We start from the raw sequence: 23,887 nt of genomic DNA, 5'->3' as shown, positions 1-23,887 counted from the left end.
TTGGGTCGCCACTCACTGTTCTTGTCACGGCTTCTAAGGGACAGATATTATTTATTCTAACCGTTTCATATAACACCACCATTTATTAAAGCGGTAACATTGCGTCATGACAATTAATATCACATGTCATGACAGCACCAACTATTAATGCGGTAATCTTAACACATTTTCTTTACTTTTTATTTCGGCTGACATTTTTACCATAACTTCGTTGTTATGGTAAAAATTATTTATTTTTAGCTTCAAAAATGTCAGCCGAAATAAAAAGTAAAGAAAATGTGTTAAGATTACCGCTTTAATAGTTGGTGCTGTCATGACATGTGATATTAATTGTCATGACGCAATGTTACCGCTTTAATAAATGGTGGTGTTATATGAAACGGTTAGAATAAATAATATCTGTCCCTTAGAAGCCGTGACAAGAACAGTGAGTGGCGACCCAAAATCAACGATGTAGTATATATCAGGTTTTTTCCGTTTGTAAAAACGGTTTTTTTTATAATATATTGTTGAGCCTTTGAGGAGTGTGACATTTACACGAAATCCCGCACGCTTCTCGTGGAATCTTTGAAGAAATCAATAAATTACGAAATCAAAGAGGAAATCCTGAAATCTTTGACGAAATCAAGAAGAAATCCCGAAATCTTTGGCGAAATCAAATCTACCTAGTTTAACCAATTCCACCCCCACCCCATCATTTACCCTTTAACATTGTACACACTGCAGCTTTGAAACCAACAAGAACAAGAACGACCCAAGGACTCGTAATAGCAGCCACATCGTACCATACTTAACAGGAGTAGAGAAAATTTGAGCGAATAGCCCCTCGATGCGCTACTGTTTTAAAATTATTACTGATTTTTTTTTACTTCAGTTACAATTAAAGTGTGACACGAACGGAAAACGTGAGTGAGTACCCCCAGGACCAAGATGCGCATCCTTTAACAGTGGTAAAAGGAAATACCAATTAAAAGAAGAGTGAGTAGCCCCTCGATGCCCTAACAAAAAACTATAACCCCCTAATCCTTACTTCAATAAATTTACTTATGTTATAATTGTAACATCCGGGGCCACAAGCTAGTACTTTCTTTTAAAATTCTTCCAAATTTGAGGAGAAATACACGTAAATTCTAATAAACACCGTCTTAATACCATTCAAAATACAACGTCGGTATTTACTCGCTTTTGCTTCTTAAAAATTCCCCTCGATTTCTTTGGATTTTGAAATAGGGGAGCGGGATGATTGAAAGCGTGAAACCCTTATTGTCCACGGGTGACCGGAATTTTAAAGGGAGTATTAAACCTTCCATTTAAAATAAGGCAATATTAAAATCCTCTCTCTCTCTATCTTTAAATATATCGAGGAAACGTAAACCACAATTCACAAAGCTTAACCTTACCTGTGCAATTAAATGCAATGCTTAAACATACTATTATAATCCCTATACTTTTAAAATACACGAACGAAAAATATCACCTCACCACAATTCCCTCACATTTACTCTCCCTCCCTTCAATGAGGAACGAAAAATTTTATACTGCCAAAGGCATAAAATAACCATTTCTTCGGTTAGCTCTGACATAGCCATTTCTTTGGGTAACTCTGACCACATTCCGAATCGCGAAAAACTACTACCACCACAGGCTCGCGGGACAAACTAATAGCCTCATCCAGAAGTAATATATACGATGTGGCTAAAAACTTGAAATATTCAAAATACTGATTAAATACGCTTCATATAGCAGAAAATAATTTATAAATTTTTAATATATAGATGCGAATAACGTACAGTACTCACCACTATTCCAGGGATCGAGTGAAAAGAACTTGTTGACAAATAATTATTTCCGTTCCATGAAACTTGTATTTAAATATTTGGCTTAACTAATTAAAAAAATATTAACTTTTTTTATAATTTTCAACTTTAATTTACATATTTTTGATTTTTTTAAACTGATAGAACAGTAAGTCATAACATTAATTAATTATTTATTTATTTATTATATAGCTCGTCCATATACTTGCACGAAACAATATAGCTTTTTTTTTCTCGTAATTATATTGGGAGAAATTTTAGAGTGGCAAACCTATATATTTATAATTTATAACACCACTTTTGCACTTTAAAAATAAAAGAGCGGTTTTCTTTTCACTCTCTCTCGCAAAAAAAAAAAAAAAAAAAAATAGAAAAATTCGGAATTGAATGTTATTGAAAACATATCACAAAATGAGACAAATAATAAACAATTCGAGTAGAAATTATTGCATAATTCCGCGTCGTTCCGTTTGCACAAGTCCATTATAATACGTCCAAAATAGTAAGTCCGACGTTTGAGGCGGGTAGTGATAATTGTACAAGTAACTACTACCATGAGTCCACAAAGCGGGATTCAAACACGGCACGGCCGCCAAAGTGGGCTGGTTGCTCGAATAAGACGGTGCTAACACGCTAGAAATCGGAGCAGCCGACGACGCCGAAAAGTGGAAGTTTTTGGAACTAGTTTCCACTCTCGCTGCGAAAGAAAACAAAAACAAAACATTATTATTATTATTATTATTATTATATAAAGAAAAAGTAGTAACGCGGAAACAGAATTAACAATGGTAAATTTATAGAGCTTTCATTTGGGTTAGTACAATACGTCACACCCTCTTGGTGGGTTTCATTAAAACCAAGGGGATGGCCGTGTAAAACTGTAAATTATCCTGGAGTGGATGTAATGTTTTTAGTAGTGCCCAGCATGATGTTTACGAGACCAAGTGTCTCAAAGTGTATCTATATCTCCAGTTTCTTAGGTCAACCATGAGTGGATGTAATGTTTTTAGTAGTGCCCAGCATGATGTTTACGAGACCAAGTGTCTCAAAGTGTATCTATATCTCCAGTTTCTTAGGTCAACCATGAGTGGATGTAATGTTTTTAGTAGTGCCCAGCATGATGTTTACGAGACCAAGTGTCTCAAAGTGTCTCTTTATCTCCAGTTTGGTCAACCATTAAACCAATGAAAGCTTTAATTTATGACGTTCCTCTTTTCGACGAAAATAGTTTAGCTTTTGAGGCATTCGGGGGAAGAGAGAGGGGGGAGTATGATTCATAGTGATTAAGCATAGAGTGGAAATAGGGCGTTATAAAATTCAAAAGCAAGGATAATTAAGAATAGTTTGGGAACTACTTGGGACTCCTGCAGGCGCTAATTTCTAGTTTTAAATATCGTTTATCGGCGCAGTCTACAATAGGGAGCTAACAACTGGCTAGGGGGAAGAGATAGTCTGACGTCACGCAGCCCCTCTCTGGTTGGCATTTTTGCGCGTAGAATACTGTTTCCAACCGTTAGGGGGGGTGAAACTCCAGTAAGAAAGAAAGGTGTGACGTTTCAGGATCAAAACTGTTAGCTCCCTATTGAAGATAAAATTTCGCCTACAATTTAATATAAAATTTCGAATATATTTACAATTTTAGATCAAATTTAGAGTGTTTTACAAAATTCTACTTTTGTTATTATTAATAAATTTCGTACTTTCTTGCATTGATTGCACTTTAAAAACAAGGTCCAACTTTACCCAGTTATCAATACGAACCGATAAAATATATCCGTAAAAGTAAATAACTATATTTAAATTTAAAAGTGGGTGTAATTAGGCTCCATGCTTTGGTTTAATATAAGTGTACTATACCACCGCAGAAATTCGAACCAACTATACAATCTAAATTAGAAGCTTCGCAATTATAGCTAAGGAGCTTCGAATGACTAGATATTGAGTTTACGACGCAGACACGTTTTGAGAACTCGGCTTCTCTTTTAATTCTTGCCCAAGCTGTCGTGTCTTTCTGTCCTCCCACATAATCTCCATCTTGGGGTAAGAAACAGAAGCAGTTCTCATGTCCAGACCTTAATTACAGGCAAATTAGTACGATTACCGCGTGCATTATTATTATTTAATTAATGCCAACTAAATTTGATACGATTAGGAAATATATTTCTTATTCCACTTTAAATGAAACATTACCCTTCTAATTAAGATTGAATTTTACTTTCTCGAAAGAGTATTTGGGACATCATATCAGAACTCATTATTGGAAAGTGTATAGATTACATTTTAACATAGAAAAAATAGATTTGTTTTTCTATTATGACAACTAAAACTGTTATTGTTTCAATTTTAGATTTGACCTATCAATTTCATATATCTAAAAAGCGATTAAATTTTAATTTTTGATCCTTCGTTGATTTCACAGAGATTGGGACGGGATAGTGTATATTAGTAATATTTTAAAGAACTGCGTAGCAAAACTTGATTATAGATAAAGGCTTAAGTGGTTTGTTAAGGAGGTCATCAAAAGGTAAAGCTGTTATCTATATCATTTTAACAGGCTTTACGGTTTTGTAGTGTTAAACAGCACTGCCATCTTTTAAAATGTCAGCCAGAAAAGTATCAGCGTGAGACTGATAGTAAGCCTAATTCACAAGCCCCTGTGAAATAAACTTCCCTAGTTAATTCTTCCTACGATGTCGAGGCCATCCAGACGGTATTTCCACCCCCCCCCACCCCCCTTTCCTTTTAGAGGCTCATTTCTATGCAAGAAGAGAATCAATATATTTAAAAGCTGTTCGTGATTTACGGTCCGAGTTTCCAGACGGCTTTTACTGCTTAAGCATTTTCACGTGGAGTTTTAAACTCAGTACACGATTGTATTTCACTGTCTCCACTTACAGAGCCAAACTCAAAACTTTTAAAGCCTCTCTCTCTCTATGGCCCCGTCCGTGTTTGAGGGCGAGAGATTAAGCTAAACAGAAACTAGGAACGGAGTCTTAAGATGCTAGCGCACGCACGCGCTAAAAGATATATACATATTTCTCATTACTTACGGCTTTGGGTTTCGTCTTATTTCGTTAAAAAATTACCAAGTGGGGCTCCGGTCCCTGTTCGAAAATTAAATTTTAAGGTGGCATAATACGAAATAAGACAACCTTCAATGTTTTCTAACAAAGGCAAATGCAAGTGAGGAAGAAAGGCATCCCGCTCGGAATCAACCCTAACTCAAATTACTCAAGGTTCAAGATAAAAAAGCTTCTTGAATCATGTAAGGCCTAGATTTTTGGGTGTAACTATTCCTTAAACCATAAATTCATAAGATATGTTCCATAAGTTTGTCGCTGGTTAAAAAACTGGAGCTTTTCATGAAGTGACGCGTAGGTCATAGATTAGAGGTAAAGCCAGCGACGCCTGGTGAGGCGCTGTCAAAGGCTTAGTATGTACAGACTAAATAGGAAGATGGACTGCAAAATTAATCGAGTGTAGTACTTCAATTCTCGCTTGTCGTTCTCGAACTAGCTCGAGCTGTAAGTCTCTAGCATTACGAAGTATAGGTAGTGTCATACTTATGGAACATATCTTATAAACTTATGCTTAAACTAACCTTTCAAATATGGATGCTTGGAGAAATAAACTCATCTTGAATATAAACATTTTACGCGTTGCTAAGAAAACGTGTATCTTCATCATCCTCGCTAGATAGATAAGGGAGTTTTTAGTATTGCTCTCGGTGGAGGACCCAGACGCTTGGTTTTAGGGAACGAGTCGTCGAGAGTCTGCGGTACTTACAGCCAGTACAGCGTGAAGATGGCAGTTTAGACGTCTAGACAATAAATGGGTTGAGGGGGAACTCAACCTTGCCCCAAGGAGAAATGTTTCCAAGAAACATTTCATTCCACCCTAAAACCCCCTTTCCCTCCATCTTTATCGCTCCTGAGTTAAGAATAACGAAGTATGATTAACAAAGAATAGAACGATATGGCAATAGTTACAACACTATCATACGAATGTTACAGACCTAAAAAAGTAAGTTCCACGATATATGGTATAGTCCCTGAGAGTCATGAGGGTTGGCAACAACCAGTCATTCCGGTTTTAAACAGGGTTTAAACCGGTTTGTTTTTAATTAATGTATTAAACTTACGAGAGACTATTTCTCAACTTGCTCAAGTTTAGTTGTGGGGAATCATTCAAAAATAGAATTAAAACCATAAAACATGGCTTTTACAAGCGAAAACTCGCCTCAATTCACTATATGTCATCTGCTAAAAAACAGGTGAAAGTGTCTTATGTAAAAATCAGAAATAAATAATTAAGGTATTTGAAAATAAAAGGACATATTAAAATTTGATATAATTATAGCAAGATCTACCCTTTATTAGATAATCCATAAGTATCATTCCGGGTCACAGTCCGCTTACGTAAGAGTTCATGACCTGACTTACGAAATAATCAGTGACTAAATCTTTGGTAAACTCTTGGCTCAGACACTAACAACCAATATTTCTCAGAACTTTTCCGCGACTCGTGGGGCTAAGCCTAACAGATCTAGCTAGCTATAACGTAAGCTACCGAAGGATAAATTAAGTCTTTTCGTGGTATTTCGGTTTCGTATTTAGTATTATCCAGAAATTACATTTAATCAAGCTCAATGATCAGATTTCTGCCATACAAAGTTAGCTAAATAGGACATATTGAAACAAGTAAAAGCAAAGGCTTTCAGAAAATAGTCAACTATCTATGACATCTTCTATAAGGGTGGGACCATTAAATTATATACAGGTGACACGGGGAATCACTGATGAAACTAAGCCATGTGGGAAGTATTTCATTAATAAGCTTTGGATCGACGCATGGATATGCTAACATCAATATGATACAACCGCTAATTGTCTTTAATTGAAAGTTTATAGATAAAAGCACATTTCCCAGCCTTTGGCTGAAGACGCCATGTAAAATGAGACCCCCCAGAAGAGCTTCTTTTTATGATCAAAGGTTTTATAGAAAATAGAGTGCTGTCAGAAGCGCCGGTGTGACGTCAGCCATGCTGTTTTCCCATAAAGAAAAAACGGTAACTGTCATGGCCGCCCATTGCTAAAGGCAGACTCGTGACGTTTAACCTTGGATCTGACGTCACAACTGACAGCACTCTATAGTACTTTACGGTGGCGATCCAAACGGTAATTCTTGGTACTATATTTAGCCTATTCACGCATGTTCCCTGTGCTACGGTCATGAGGAGATCGAACACTATTCTGATGGTAAAGGTATGGGGGGGGGGGGTATTATACAACACGAAGCGAGCAAGCTCAATGAAGTATACTTTTGGTTTTTATCTATTAAATTTTGCTTTTTAAGTAGTCATCGACACGGACAACTTCAAGACTATATCTTTTTCTGTTTCAATTTAGACTTAAGGGCAAGATGACCCATTGAATATGGAACACTTTGATCGTTTAAAATGGTCTATTCTTTCACATTGTTTCTATACTAAGGTAGGCGTTGAGTGTATATACGTAATTTATGTTAAAGCGCATATAGTCTAACAGCGTGAACTCTTTTTGGCCGGCTTTGCACTTTTACGACACCCAGATGTCTTTATGGGGGGAAGTTAAGAGTTTAAAGAACGTAGCGTCATTCCCTTCTAGCAAATGAGCCGAAAACCCCAGACGTTCGGGTCTTAAAAACTGCTTCTCCGGGCATTTTGGAATTTCAACCCTTTTTTTTAAGAGGGGCATCTAACCTATACAGTTCCTAAATCTTCTTAAACACAGTTGGAAACTTTTTTCACTATACACTGACGGGAACAGATCGCAAATTATAAAACAAAATGGCCCTGACACAATATAGAAGCTGAACTTATTCATAGTTTTTAAAAGACTAGGAGTATTGATACCATTTGGGCTACTTGGTGGACAAAGTACATAAACAATTGTGCCCCCAAGTAGCCTGGAATCCTGGTGTAAACGGTATCAATACTCCTAGTCTGAAAACTATGAATAATAGAGTTATGGCAGTTTCCCAGCTTTGACTGTATTAAAGTTTATGGACAAATAACATGGGGTGCAATAGGGACTTGGCAATTCAGGCTTAACTCCGCCCCCAGCGCCATTATGGTATGTTTTTTTAACAGAATGAAAGCTATATAAGCCCCTCCTCCTGGTATGTTTTTTAGCACTAGTGGAAGGTAGCCTGACGTTGCATGACGTAGTACTGCCAAGTCCCTATTAGTCAATAATAAACCCATAATTTTGTCTGTCTGGTAGCAGTACTCTATTTCATAGTTGCAGAAATGGATCATAGATGGCGCGTACCTCTCTGAAAGTCCCCTTCTTACTTACAATGTGAAAGTTTTAGATATTTAGTTAAAATAAGACGCGGGAAAAAGTCACTTCCTATTTCATCACTTCTCCTCGAAAAAATGCTTCATTAAGGGAAATATTTGGGGTAAATTATTAAATTTAAAATTGTTATCAAATGACCACTACAACGAATTCCTCACAATTTAAATCATCACCTAAGGGGGATGAGCTCAATGGTTAAGAAAGGGTTAAACTTTGGAACAAAATACTTTTATCTCATATAGTTAGGGTGAGAGAGAATCGTTACTCTCAGACCCAGACGTTATAATTTAACTTGTTAGAAAAAAAACTACATAAAAGGGATGAAAGGCAAGTGTGGGAGGGTTTCAAAGTTACGAAACGGTCAACTACACATATAGCTCTATACCACATCAGATTCGTGGTTAATTCAATATGCACATGAATATGGTCATATGGTATACAACTCAATTCTTTGGCATCCATTTACAAGTTTTTAATGAACTTTCCAAGAACTAATATTAGTCCCGAGAAAGCGCGGTTTTTTCTTACCAATATGGATGGCATATAATACAGCTCATTAACGTTCTAAGATCTTAAATGGGTTCTAGCCTTTTCTTAATATAACTTAAGTTGCCTTTACAATACATATTAGTGTAAACGAGGCTTAAATGTATACAGAAAGCATGAGGGTTTTCATATCACGTCAATATTCACACGAGAATTTCAATTAATTCACGTTGTAAGTAATGGTTACAGTTTCGAATAGTTTGAAATAAATTCAAAACCGCTTAGTTCGGAATAGTTTAGTATCAAGTTTCTATAATTTGGGTTTCACGGACAATTTATGGGGACACGTTTTGGTATAAACCCATTATGGAGTAATTTTTTAATTTTTAAACATTCCTAGTTAATATATTACTTAAAAAATAAATAATTGTGTCGTTAAACTTAAATTAGAGAAACATACAGAGTATATTAAATCATATGCCTATTGATGAAAAATACTCGAAAGGTTTTCTGAAGTCTTGACAAAGCAAACCGTATGATTGGTACAAGCAAGGAAGATCTAGAGCGGGAAGTTTGGTCAGTATGGAAGTTTCTTTACCCATGATCGGAGCCCAACACGTCAGACGCCCGAGGCATGCAGAATTGTCGTCTGCTTCAGTACGACTAGTGATCACTCAGTGACGCGTGAAAAATTGGGCACTAGAACATCGTCGCCTACGACGGGAGATTTTTGGGCAACTTTAATCATAACGTCCCATCAAACTTCCCAAGCTTAATCTTCCTTTATTACAAGTTAAAATTCACCCAACGTATAACACCGATCCTATATGCTAACGTTAACAAAAATCTTGTCACAGATTATACAGGGTGTTTGTGAAAAGTCCATCAATAATGAAAGGGCGTATTTATTGGGCCATTTTGAGTCGAAAATGTTCTATGACATTTTGCCGTCCGAGCCATGGTTTTCGAGTTATGATTTGAATATTTTAGGGATGACCCCTTCATTAAATTAGCGCTGTCTTTCAATTTCTTAATTAAATTTAAGGGGTCATCCGTAAATTACTCCAATCATAACTTGAAAACAGTGGCCCGAACGGAAAAATGTCATAGAACATTTTCGACTCAAAATGGCCCAATAAATACGCCCTTTCATTATTGATGGACCTTTCACAAACACCCTGTATAGTGTTAATTACTGATAAACTAACCAAAAACCTTTTTTAACGAAGTTGCTCATAAATAATACAAAAAGAAACCCTTAAAAAAGTGCAGTAGATGTAGAGGATGCAATAAGAAACAGGCTTTAGGGTGCAACGGGGCACGAAGAAGTCCGGATGGTATAATTTTGGATGGGGATTAGGGAGGACGGGCGTTAGATAATACCACGTTCGTTGGGAACGTCGAGGAAAAGCTGGCAAGGAGGGAATGCCAGAGAGATCTAACGATCAATGGTTCCCTTTATAAGGCCGTATGTGGAGCCACGATTTACGAGGGCCAACCAGAAAGGACAACTCCCAACAATATTTGAGAGAATGGGTGGGTCCTACGCGCAGTCGCTCGCTTCACACGCAAGCAACTACACCGAAAGTCAGACCACACTTCCAATATATACTTCAAAACATATATCAATTTTGTTTATCACGTTTATTCCATGGTTACCTATACTTTGTTTGCGTCAATAAAGTTTGCTGACTTCGCGGAGTTAAAAATTGCACCTCGAACTTAAAACAATGCATTGTAAGTTTGGATCAAGAAAGATTGCCTACGAAAACCTATGCCTTTAACACACCATGTAACAATACATTTCATGTCCTTGGGCAAGAAGTTATCAAACATTTCCTCGCTCTTGGTATAAAATTGCTAACTTAAAGGCCGAGTTACAACGAAAAAGATTCTAGCGAACTGAAAATTGAGCATCGAGACAAACATGGGGGCGACAGTGCTGATTTTCTAGCAAGAGTTGGAAGAGTTCAATAGCTAACTGAAAGCCCAGCAAAGAGGGTTCTAGCAAACTGAAGATAAGCGAAAGAAAGCATTTTAAATTTTTTTTATTTTTTGCATTTTTAGGTAGAACCCCTAGATTCTAAAATCTGCCCTGTCGCTCCATTGTTATGGTCTCTAGACTCTCTACGCTCGGTTTTCAGTTCGCCAATGAACCCTTTTCGCTGGAACACGGCCTTTAAACGTTCCTGCGCTCAAACCTAATATATTAATACTAGCTGTTACCCGCGGCGTCGCTCGCGTGTAATAAGAACTTCCATCAAAATGATATAAAGAATGGGTAGATTTTACTGATGACTGATATTTTTGTAGCACCCTAGGAGCGAGGGCACGCGGCGTAGCCCGTCAGCCCGTCGGGACATTTTTTATTATTTTTCACGCGGACATTATTCCATAAAGAAGGGTTTTAAGTTTTTGGCCGCCATTTAAAAAGATGGCAACAAATCGAAGCCGAAAGACCATTCAACCCGCCTATAGGTCAAAGGAAATCAGTGTACTAAATATTTGCTAAATCGTTTGAAACGCGCGGACTCTGTTGCAGAAGATTGTTTACATTTCTGGTCACCATTTTTTAAGATGGCGTCGGATTGGAAAAATCTTTCTTAGTACGCGCCTACTACTTATGAGTAACGTTCCTGCAAATTTTCAGCCTTCTAGGGCAAACGGTTTGGGCTGGGCGTTGATTATCAGTCAGTCAGTCTGTCAGTCAGTCAGTCAGTCAGGACTTTGATTTATATAGATATAGATAAAATCTCTTACCTTTTTTTAATCTTTGTAACGCAGTCTCTTTATCGTAATTACAGTGCTTGAATAGCGAAATGACCAAAGTGTACACAAGCTCTTTCGAACATAATTTCAGATTTGATATTTTTTCGGTTAATTGTTTCATGGCAATTTCTTGCGTCTCATCGTCTACGTTAGAGAACCGGGAATGAGAACTCGCTGCAAAGAAAGAAATAAAAAACATTAAAATTCATCACATATTTTCAAAACATAATATGTACGTGGTGGTTAATATGGTAAATGATAACCGGTGAAAACAAAGACTTCTTGTTTATTTGTTATTTGTATAATTCGCTATTTCCAGTTAAAATAAGCATGGGTCCGAATTCTTTCATACACGACCTGATTCAATTCAAATATATTATCTACTATAGAGCCCACCAGTAAGGTTTTTTACATTTCTAGCCGCCATTTTTCAAGATGGCAGCGGAACAGAAAAATCTGCGCGTGCCTAGTACCAAATGCAACGCCCCCTGCAAAATTTCAGTCTTCTGTAGCTAAAGAGGTTTGGGCTGGGCAGGACTTTGTATATAGATATAGGTAGATCTTTAAAATATTTATTTTGTTCCCCATTTTGGATAAATTCACCTTGTTGCTGGCACGAGAAGCACTTAGGCCTAATATAATTTAAATGGAATAAAAATAAGACAGTAATATAATTCGGGGAAAAAGCAAGCTATTAAAACTCTCAGTGTTGAGATATATGGCGGTTTGTGATTTTTCTAACAAGTTAAAAGACATCGTCCGTATATGGCTTATACAAATGCGCGAGGGTCCGGCCAGGTTTAATACATAAAATTTCCCTCTCCTTACGATGCGAGTCTTACTGTAAATACAGCTTAAGCGCCCCAGACATCTTTCTATATGTCCAGTTATATACTAAGAGGGGTAGGGCATGTGAATAACACCGAAAACACCCAAGTTTGTCTAAGAAAAATCTGGAAGGGTAGGGAAAAACGGCGCAAAACTTATAGAACAGCAATTTTTTGGCACCAAATGCAGTAGAACGAACAGCATAGAAAATTCCTTGGCGTCAAATGCAGTAGAAGGAACTAAATACAAAACTCCATGGCGCCAAATGCAGTAGAAGGAACTGAAAACAAAACTTCATGGCGCCAAATGCAGTAGAAGGAACTGAAAACTAAACTCTATGGCGCCAAATGCAGTAAAACAAAGGACATTAAAAATTACTGAGCGCTAAAATGCAGTAAAACAAAGGGCATTAAAAATTACTGGGCGCCAAAATGCAGTAAAACAAAGGGCATTAAAAATTACTGGGCGCCAAAATGCAGTAAAACAAAGGATACAGAAAATTAATGGTGGCCAAAATGCAGTAAAACAAAGGATATAGAAAATTAATGGGCGCCAAAATGCAGTAGCACAAAGGGCATACAAAAGTGAAGGGGGCTCCAAATGAAGTAGAAAGAAGGGCATAGAAAACTATCGGGCACCAAACGCAATAGAACAAAAGGGCAAACAAAACTTTGTGTGCCAAATGTACACTGCAGACACCCGCTCTCTTCGGCATCAACGCAGAACAAAGATATCTTGGGCGCCACTACAACGAGGCGAGTGTCCGATTCCTTAAATCTGCAAGGCTGGCTCGAGGGAACGAGTCACATCCATGCGTCCAAAGCGCCTCGAAAGACTATATATAAGTCATATTTCAGGCTTAATTGGAAAAGGGTTGGAGGCTTCTAATTCCCACTCACCTCCTCATCACCCCCCCCCTCCCCTTCCTCCCGAACTGAATCTTAAACGTCTCACTCGCGCGGGCAACTGCAAGTCCGGGGAAACATATAGAACTGAAAAGTCTTTGCAAAAGTTATAAAACTGCACGTCTCGTAGATCCCTCCATAAGCGGAAATGCAAATCTGTCCGGGCTGCCCGATTAGATTGTAAATTAACTAGGGGGTTCTCCGCTATCTCAATGAGCAGCCCGATGCTCCTCGTATACATCGGCGAGCCCTGAACATCCTAGAATCTTTTATCTCTAGACGTTTTCTTCCCGCTGTGAGCTGGCTCGTTCTCCAAAATAATTGCGCCTCAAGTTTATGTATATAGTCAGTCGGATTAGTCAAATTGAACACAACGATGCTTGTGTCAGCTTCATATATATCGCTACACTGAGAGAAAAATAACCAGTTTAAAATACAGGAAGTTCATGGAAACTGGTGTTTCCATGAATTTCTTGTCAAATTAACGGGATATTCCGTAATTCTAAAATATAGGTAGCAACATGTTATAAAAACAGGTTTTACGTTTGCCAAAACTGCATTTGTAGACTGGTGGTTTTAACTATCTTACCATTTGAAAACACACGTTTAAAACCAGTTAAAAATACAAGACATACATGTAAATAGCCAAGAAATTTTGCATGTTAATTATACCATTTTCATGTAATATTTACCGGGTCGGTGCCTCTCAGATTAACATTGAAAATGAGTATATTCTACAGCATTAGCTCATGTAACAATATCATGAGGGCTAATGATATATTTTACAGGATGAAAAACGTAACAATATCATGAGGGATATCGGTAGATTTTACAGGATGAAAAACGTAACAATATCATGAGGGATATCGGTAGATTTTACAGGATGAAAAACGTAACAATATCATGAGAGTTAATGATATATTTTACAGGGTGAAAAACGTAACAATATCATGAGGGCTAATGATATATTTTACAGGATGAAAAACGTAACAATATCATGAGGGATATTGGTAGATTTTACAGGATGAAAAACGTAACAATATCATGAGGGATATTGGTAGATTTTACAGGAACCAAACTGCATTTTTTAATAGGCGTAAATCAGTATATTCTATAGCATAGGCTCGTATAACAATATCATGAGGGATATTGGTGGATTTTACAGGAACAAAACTGCAATTTTTGAAAGTGCTACACTTGTATATTCTATAGCATACGCTCGTGTAACAATATCATGAGGGATATTGGTAGATTATACAGGAACCAAAACGCAATTTCAAAAAGGTGTCCCTTTATAGTGCATTAAAACCCTTGTTTTATTTAGCAGTACAAAAACGTAAACTCTGTGAAATATTCCAGTAAAACCTCCCTTGAGAAAGTAGATTAAATTGTCAGGTGTTAAACTGCATAAAATAAGTACAGCTTCTGTAAATACTACAAAAATACTTATGTCCAGGTAAAAATGCATTAAGAGAGTTGACTAGAATTTTAAATATATTCCCTGTAAATTTCTTAACTCAATTTTCTAAATGTTATGAACTAACATGGTATTTCCACACAAAGCTGTAAATTCCAAAGATATAAAGTTGAACTATTCGAGTTAACAGATAAATTAAACAAAGCCTGTTGGGTTTAATGAACAATTTCAGTTTACAATAATGAAACTGTAATTCAAAGAAACATGACATTTTATTTTGAAAAGTCTACATTTGGTTTATTTAGAAGAGCCCAAGGAATTCTGAAAAGACAAACAATAAAAAGTTTATTATGGAGGGAAAGGTACTATTTTCTAATAGACCAAGAAAAATATTCGCCTATTTGTTGTTTTTACCGCAATACACACCGTCTCGAGAGGCTCAAAAGTGTGGACCTTCATGATTGGTTAGAATATGTGGGCAACTTAGTCGAGCATTTTATACTAATAACGCTATGACAAGTTGGCCGTCAAAAACGTTTTCCGACCAGGCAGGGAAATAAGGTTTTAAGTATTTTTCTGGTTAAAGCAGAAGGGTCACGACTCTTCTCGTAGTTTTGTAATATACTCGCGAGTCTCGTAGAGCTGTAGGCCGGTGTGGCCGAGGCTTAGCCTCTTATTTGAAACTGGTAATTAACAACTTAAATAACAATATAAAAGGTGCTAAGCCTTAACTGCGTTGCTGATAACAACGAGGACTCTAAGCAGACGACAACTAAATATTATAAAATGAAAACTTCGTAGTTCAAGGATTTCAGGTAGAATCGAGGATAATATGAACCGAACCGAACTGATTTTAATACCAAAATCCATTACCACTGAGGGAAAAACAACTTACAGGCGGATTTTTTTTCTTGGTCTATTATTGGAAGGCCATTGTAAGAAAGTGGGGATCCTTAGCTTCGTATTAATTTAAATGATTCCATTTTCCTGATTTGTTTTCACGTCTTAAAACATAATTATTTAAAAATCGTTTAAGATATCAACCAGAGGTTTTTGAGACTAATTTTAGATAATTCATAAAGAAATTAATAAATGATTTACTACAGCCTAAAATCGTCAGTAGCGTAAGTTTGCAATCACACGCTTCAACAACCCGCATGGCACTACGTCTAAAGGGAGCGTGAAGTTCCCAGGAAACCATTTTTGAATCGATTTACTTTGTTAAAACTAAGTCTTCCGTTAATTGAAATATGACTTAAAATAAATCGATAAAAAAATTTCTTTGGGCAGTTTATGCTCTCTTAAGAAAAACTCACGCGAGCGCAGCATCAGTCTACACTGAGGCCATTTTGGTAAAACATTTTTGAAACTTTTAAAAATTTATTTAAAAATTTAGGATTGAAAATTTAACTTACAGATTGTTATTCAGTCCAATCGATGTGAGATACTTTGTTCATTAACCCAGTGAGTTTTGAATTAATTGCAGTCTTAATCGTTGTACTATTTGTACTTATTTTTGCCAAATACCTGAAAATTAAATATTCATTGATTTATCACAATGGCATGATCTCATTTGCCAATTCCGTTAAAGGGAGGGTGAAAAGGAAAATAAAGTGATTTCAGAAGAAAATAGGGGAAAGTACGTATCTCTAGCTTTAGCTAGTGCAAGTCAACCCTTTCTCGTAAAAAAGCACTTGACGGCCCAATATTTGAATTCATCCAATCAGAGAGAGGCAACTTTCCGAGGGAAATTTTCTTACATAGGCTACCACATGTAAAATAACTTATACATAATTTAATGTAACCCCAAAAATTTAATATTCCAAAACTAAAAATTCACACCTAAAATTTAAAAAATTAAAACCTAAAAAAACCCAAAAACTAACGTAAAAAAAATCTGTTTATCTTTCTAAAATCTAAAAAAGGGTACTTTTCCACTATTATAATCCCTATCGAAGCTGAATAGCGGGTTGGTTCGAGAGGCCAAGCACCTCTCTCTAAACAGAATTTATAGAAAGTGTGACCAGCCCGTAATTCCCCTCCGAGTGTGGAAAACTTTCCATTCGTAAATTTTCGACTCCCGCAGGGGAAACGGTTAGCGAGAACCGAGGGGTCGGGCACTAGCCAAAATCCCATACATTTTCATCGAAATTCCAAAATCTTTAGATACGTCCTATAGAATACAGAATTGACAAATGAAAATCCCTCCTACATTATATTGCTTTCAAAATTCCGAACACAAAAATGCCATATGTCCGACCCCTCGGCAAGAACCCTTCCAACTTTTCCTAGAAAATCGTCAAGGTTGCCCCATTGTTAGTCTCCAACTCTCGATGCCCCTTTTTTGCTGGAAGTCGGTCGTCGGTCTTTAAACCATATTAGAATAAAATCCGCGATTTCCCGCCAAAAACGCAATCATGAAATGGCGCAAAAAAAGCCTTAACTCGACGCCTCGCGAAATCCTACGAGATACGTACTTCACCCTATTGGCCCCATTAACTTACTCGATAACTTTTACAATTATGTAGGGGAATTATTGGATAATAATATTCATTACAAATCCTGTGGACTGGTACACTTTTTAGGTCCGTCCCCTCGCTTAAACCCACCTTAAAATAGTCCGCCGAACACAAAGGGAAATTAACTTACTCGATAACTTTTATAAATATGTAGGGGAAATTCACCCCTTTAATCTAGATTTGATACTACATCCCACTTTTCAAAGTTTCCGATTTTCCCCAAACACAACGAGATTAACATAATAATTTTTCTACAATATTTCCTTTTGTCGGCGGTTATGAACATTTTTGATTTAACTTAAGAGCTGTAATTAAAGTTCTGACATACCTTTCTATCCGTTGAAGCGAATTGAAGTTAGGTGAAAATAAAGTTGACTTGAAGGAAAAATTCCACCGTGAAGAATATACCATATGAGCACACTGGAATATTTAATAAATTATATACCGGTATATTTATATTAAAATCACATTTCTGGATATAATTATTTTTCGGATGCAGGTACCTTTTGAATAATTATAGACGTTTCCAACCAGGTTCCTTTTTCCAGAAGTAAGTCAAGATCTCAAGGACTGCGGCGGGTGACGACCGATCGCGGAACACTGCTAAACTAGGCTAGTTCCTCTTTACCCTTCTGCAAAATTGCCTTTGATTGTGCACTGGGCAGCTTTTCTTTGCTTATACAGAAAAGCATTCCCACGTGATTCCACAACCAGCTTTCTACACCAAACGCCCCCCCCCCCCCCACTTAACTCTCCAAAAAGAGGAATTTACCAATGCGTTAGAGGTATAGCTTAGTAGGAGGTCAAAACTTATACTGAAATTATATATATATATAAAAAAAGACTTGTATTGGCCAAGCCTTAAAAACAATCGATAAGGTGTTTTTTTCAGATGGCTGAAGGTTCGGATATTGTTTTTTCCCACATTAAAAAATTAAAGACAATCAATATTTTACCACTATTTAGAAATACAAAACTAGAAGGATCCAAGTTCCGACATATGGAAAACCGAAAAAACTCAAGCTTTTAAATAATACACATAACCCCAAATCCCTTTCAATCATACCAAAAGTAAAACCCTTAATAATTTTTAATACCCGTTATACAACAACAACAAAAGTCATAACTATTCGAAGTTGTTGCCGGATAAGAGCAAAATTTATTCCGTCAAATTTCGCCCAAAAGTAAAAATAAGCAAACTATTTAATTTGTATAAAAAAACATATAAAAGGGAAATTTATTGTTTCGGTGTTGGCGAGACAGTCAAAGGAAAATAAATTTTAACTTGTCATAGGTATTTCTTGAAAAAGTAAGACGAACAGAAAGTTAAAATTGTCAAATCACGGTTAAGTGAATGTTCCCGTTTTCGAGATTTATTATTTTTTGTTTACTTTGTTTGTTGTTCAACTTGTTCCGATGCTACTTTTTTATTTTGTTATTTTTTACAAATTCTCTATTTCATACGTTTCACCACAACCTCCTGATCTCTTAGGCTTCACTCCTTGCTCAACCCTAGTGGGGGGTTTGTAACGATGAAATAGCGCTTCTATAGTTGCGTTGGAGATCTTCCGTGATTTCGCTTCTATGGTGGTTTTGAAGATATTCCCCTAAAAAACCCACACCTGAGAAGCGAAGGACTAACTAGCAAGAGCTTTTGTTTAGATTCTTGGAAGGAGGGATGTTATCGTAAACCATGTTAGCAGGGACTTTCACTGGCCTTAAAGGGAGGCTGAAGAGGAAAATGAAGTGATTTTTAATCGATTCTACTAATTATAAGACCTATCCTCGAGCCTATCCTGCATATAGCGAACAAAACTTCCAGGTCACGCGCTCAATGTCGCGTGCTACGGTTATTACATTACACGCAACATTTATCATATCTCGTGCTAAATAATGCTCGAAATAGAGCGTGCCACGTAACTTTTGTTCACTGAAAGGCAGAGCGTTACGCGATTGATCGGAGGGGCTTATTTAAAATTATTGATGAAATCTGAATCCATTTTTATTTTTAAAATCATTCAGAGGTATTTCCTGGATGTTTCACTATGCAGATAGGTCTTATTACTAGTAGAATAATCGATAAAAATAACTTATTTCCCACTTCACCCTCCCTTTAAAAGGTTTATTTCACGCTACTATTTGTGTGCCGGTCGAAAAGACTTTCCACAAATCATTGAAATATCTCTTAAAATGAATATATAAGGGGCATCTTATATATATATATATTATATCTCAATTAATTAAGCAGGATTAATTCTTTTTTGCGGAAACGGCAAGCCTTAGTGTTAAAAGTACAAGCATGAATCGTTTTCAACGAATTTATGTTGGTCCGGTTGTAAAAACGTGAAGTATTCCTTTAAAAAACAGGTATTTTCAGTAAAGTCTTAAATACAGACTTCATGTAAAAATACCGATAACAAGTAAAATTAACACATCTTAGCATGTGTTTTCTTAAAATCAATCCTCATGTAGAACATACTAGGGTTATTTTGCGGAAACGACAAGCCTTACTGTTAAATGTACATATATGAATCGTTTTCCACGAATTTATGTTGGTCCGGTTGTAAAAACGGGAAGTATTCCTTTAAAAAACAGGTATTTTCAGTAAAGTCTTAAATACAGACTTCATGTAAAAATACCGATAACAAGTAAAATTAACACATCTTAGCATGTGTTTTCTTAAAATCTATCCTCATGTAGAACATACTAGGGTTATTTTGCGGAAACGACAAGCCTTACTGTTAAAAGTACATGTATGAATCGTTTTCAACGAATTTATGTTGGTCCGGTTGTAAAAACGGGAAGTATTCCTTTAAAAAACAGGTATTTTCAGTAAAGTCTTAAATACAGACTTCATGTAAAAATACCGATAACAAGTAAAATTGACACATCTTAGCATGTGTTTTCTTAAAATCAATCCTCATGTAGAACATACTAGGGTTATTTTGCGGAAACGACAAGCCTTAGTGTTAAAAGTATAGGTCTTAAACGTTATTCATTAAATACTGTTAGTCACGTGGAAATAACTAAAGGTGGGTCTGCATAAAACACGATGATTTGCAGTGAAATCGTCATGACAAGTGTTTACGTAAATTTAACATGAATAATATTTGTTAAAACTACGATTTTTTCTCTCAGTGTATATTTTCACGTTATATTCGTCAGCATCTGAGCCAGCTGCGAGCGAGCGTGCACCCAAAAGAGGTTCTTGAAATTTTTCTCTGATAGGTAGAAATTTAATATGAAACCTTTGGTGTAGATTTCAGGCATTTAGAAGGTCAATCATATCAAGATCGGTACACGTTAATTTTTGGAAGGTGTTTCAGGGTGCATTTTCCAAATAGCTACAAAAGTCAAAGTCCCGACTGACTTTAATCAATGCGTAGGCAGAAATGGACTAAGCCACTCTTTAAAGATATGTTTCAATCTGCAGTAATTTTGTAAATATTTTTGATTTCACTATTTCAGCGGTTGAAATAAAGGTTCCATTCGCTGACATTATATTAATGGATAATACGGGCACATGTTTGATTTTCAATGTGAATACGCCGCCATCTTTTAAAATGGCTGCCAGAAACGCAACAAGAACACGCGGTTAACTTCATCGGTTATTCACCAACCAAAATCAGTGAAATACGTTTTTCAATGCAGCTATGCACAAAATTTATTTTCGAGAACGCTTTCTTTAACAGATGGATGCTGGCAGAGTAAACAATTGAGCTATCTCAGTTGTGACGTCAGTGCCTAGGTAAAACGTCACGGCCTTAGCTTTGGCAGTTGGCGGCCATATTTGGTACCGCTTTTATTCTATGGGCAAATAGCATGGGTGACGTCATGCTAAGGTTTCTGAGATAGCTCTATTGGCGTTCAATTAAACCGAAAATGATTAAACTTAGCATAATCTCAAATCTCTCCGAACGTACTAAGTAAGTTAACTTCCAATAAGGTCCTTCATTTCAAAGTGACTATATAGTAATGATTTAAACAAGTAAATATACGCATTGTATAGCTTCCACGTAAGTACTGTATAAAGCCGCGTTCAATTTGGGTGAACGAGACAACGCCATTATTCCACATTGGAGTTTATAAACAGGAAGACCGTAAAGTTTTATGGTTTATACGTAACTTTGCCGAGTGACTTTGGCGCTGGAGACTGGCCCACCCTGCACCAAGAACTAAAAGGGGTTTTGGGGGATGGGCGTTAGCGAGTCTAGACACCCGAATCAGACGGAGTTTTCTCTCTTAGCACGCGCTATTAAAATGGAAATTTACAACCCAGCAGCTTCCAGCAGCTCTTCCAAGGGCTACCATATAACCCCTTAACTTTAACAACTGCTAGCTATAATATTTACAATATATATCATAGACTATGTTCTTTATACATTTTTTGTTGCCCTCTCCGCGGCGCTATAGCGTTTACATATTTTTCTAGCACCGATGTTTTAAAACTTGCAAGACGTGTCTGCCAGGGAAGTTTTCAAAGGGAGCGCTTTGACGATGTTTTAAACGAGAAAACTAAACGCTGTTGGAGTGTAGATTAATCCGTGTATGCATAGTTTACAGGCATGAAGGATTCCTACCATTAACACAAGGAGACTGGGCGACTTAATGCGTAAAATAGCAGACGATTTTACGCTCGTCTGGTCTCCTAGTGTTAATGGTATCAAGCCTCCATGCCTGTAAACTATGAATTGCAATGATAGTTTTCACACATGGAGGATTTATACCATTTACGCCAGGAGTCTGGGCTATCTGGAGGACAAAAACCCGTCTGCTTTTGTCCTCCAGATAGCCCGGCTTCCTGGTGTAAATGGTATGAATCCTCCATGTGTGAAAACTATCTATAAGTTATTTGAATTTATCTAATAAATTACTTATTGACAAACGCGAGTAGCTTCCCCAATATAATTTAATAGCCAATGAAACCCTATATCTTAATTCGTAGGCTGACCTGTATAGTATTATATAGCTTATTCAAACCCCCCCCCCCTTTTTTTTAAAGACTCGTGTATATATAACTTTTTTTATATATTGATATAAATTTTACAACACGTCAGTCAGCTAGCTAACTATACAGCCACGTACGAAGTTGATATTATTGTTATCGTATAATTGGCGTTAACGACTTTAGTTCGTTAATGGGACAGAAACTTTTCCACTTCCGTAAGGGTACAATTTATTACGAAAGAGTTAAAAGAACTTCTTGCCATTAAATAAAAGAAAAAGAGATATTATTCAGCTCGGCTTTTAGAAAATTTAGAAGCCGAGTCAATATAGAGGCAGCGGCAATCGAGGCAAATTGCCAGTCTGCCCGCTTAGAGACGCGGATGTTTGAAAGAAATAAAAAGTAAATACCGGGTGTATATTTCCAAAGTCCGGAACAATCATCTTAAAAAGGGGGTGGGAACCTATTAAAGCTAGCTGGATATTTTCGGACAAGTTCCTTGGACCACGAGTAAAATGAGCCGGCCACGATTGGTCGAGCCTGGGAAAAAGGGGGTACACCTTTCGGAGTTCCCGGCCCCGGGTCGGACATGCTCCGTGCACCTAGTTCCAACGATCCGCTACACTCGTAAAGGCTTAGAGATAGAGCTTCTACGTCCGGGGGAAAGAATATTTCCAGCCCCCCTAATCTGTCCCCGGGTCTAGTTTATATCCTAGGTTCCCAATTTCCGAAACTGAAGTTAAAAGGGAGGTAGGAGGGGGGTGGAAGTTAAGTTTCGGGAATAGCTAAAATGTACGAGCCAGATTTCGCGAATTACTTTAGTTATACATATGTATTATATAATATTATACAGCGTAAACATTATAACTGGTCCCGGGCCGAACTCGGCTTTTCACAATAGGTCGTAAATATAAGACGGCGTAGCGAATGCTGCCGCAGTTCCGAATCCATAATAATGAAAGAGGGGTTCCGAATGCCAACTACTAGAGTTAACAACGTTGGAGAATAGAAGCAAAAGGGGGGATTAGAATTTGAGAGAGCTAGGAGGAGGATTTTGCAAAGGAGGAGGCTTTTGGAAATGAAAGGCCAGCTAGGCAATCGCGACTACATATCCGAAACACCCTAAATTTCCAAAACTTTATCCCCCCCTTAACCTACCTCCCCCTTCCGACGTTTCTCTCACCCGCCTACTAGAAAGGGACGGTGAAAAATTATTACTTATAATACTTTAAATCAATTTCTAATTTTTAAAAATGTTTTCCAATATACTTTACCAATTTTGGTTTTGCGTTTTAACAGGCTATTCTCAATTATGGGGACGTAACTTAATAAGCTTATGACGAAGCTTCATGTGACAAAATTACAAGAAAATGAAGTGATTTCACGTCAATTTATCGTGAAATTAAAAGAATTGGAAGGAATTTCACGTTATTCCATCACGAAAATACAAAATTTAAAGCTGTTTCACGTCACTCGATCGATAAATCACAATCACTTCACATTAAAATTACAAATATTCAAGTGGTTTCACGTCACTTCCATTAGAATAAACAATATAAATCTAGTAAAAAAAATTCAAATGATTTCACGTCACTTCAAATTAAAAAAAATCTAATTTTAAGTGATTTCAAGTCACTTAACACTAAAATTACAAAAACTCAAGTGGTATAAAAAATACATGAACGCAAGTTAACGTCTGAGCGAACAAACTTCAGCGATTATAGTTCGCGTGAATTACTAGAAGCTAGAACAGACCCGATTTAAATTAATTTCTACAAAAGAAACAGATTTAATATTAATTCAGCCTCACTTTAAAACGCTTGCTCTGTCTGTCCTTTCTGATTTTATAAAATGCATGGA

At 36.8% G+C, this 23,887-nt stretch overlaps 1 protein-coding gene and 2 long non-coding RNA genes across 3 annotated transcripts in view; all 3 read right to left on the bottom strand.

Moving 5' to 3' along the window:
* Window positions 1-1,973: 1,973 nt before the first annotated feature.
* The window catches only part of LOC149623764 (uncharacterized), an 84,709-nt gene continuing 62,795 nt past the window's right edge, over window positions 1,974-23,887 (bottom strand). The window contains exons 2-3 of the mRNA XM_089853016.1: window positions 11,405-11,587; window positions 1,974-2,514 (exon numbers count right to left, since the gene is read on the bottom strand). Coding sequence (XP_089709142.1) covers window positions 2,261-2,514; window positions 11,405-11,587 — 437 coding nt within the window. The 3' untranslated portion in view covers window positions 1,974-2,260. The remainder of the gene's footprint in view (window positions 2,515-11,404; window positions 11,588-23,887) is intronic.
* LOC149623766 (uncharacterized) lies at window positions 5,731-6,758 on the bottom strand. The gene is made up of 3 exons (XR_016374875.1): window positions 5,959-6,758; window positions 5,833-5,868; window positions 5,731-5,747 (listed from the first exon to the last, which is right to left on the bottom strand). It is a non-coding gene; the product is annotated as an uncharacterized LOC149623766 (long non-coding RNA).
* On the bottom strand, window positions 14,747-17,795 carry LOC149623765 (uncharacterized). Its single transcript, XR_016374874.1, has 4 exons — window positions 17,586-17,795; window positions 17,411-17,502; window positions 15,979-16,090; window positions 14,747-14,884 (listed from the first exon to the last, which is right to left on the bottom strand). It is a non-coding gene; the product is annotated as an uncharacterized LOC149623765 (long non-coding RNA).

This window comes from Phalangium opilio, unplaced genomic scaffold (assembly GCF_054372755.1).
Source record: "Phalangium opilio isolate 3A_F unplaced genomic scaffold, DU_Popi_V2 ptg000113l_1, whole genome shotgun sequence".
Lineage (NCBI taxonomy): Eukaryota > Metazoa > Arthropoda > Arachnida > Opiliones > Phalangiidae > Phalangium > Phalangium opilio.
Note: the sequence above shows the minus strand (reverse complement) of the source record. Positions and strands in the feature narration are given on the sequence as shown.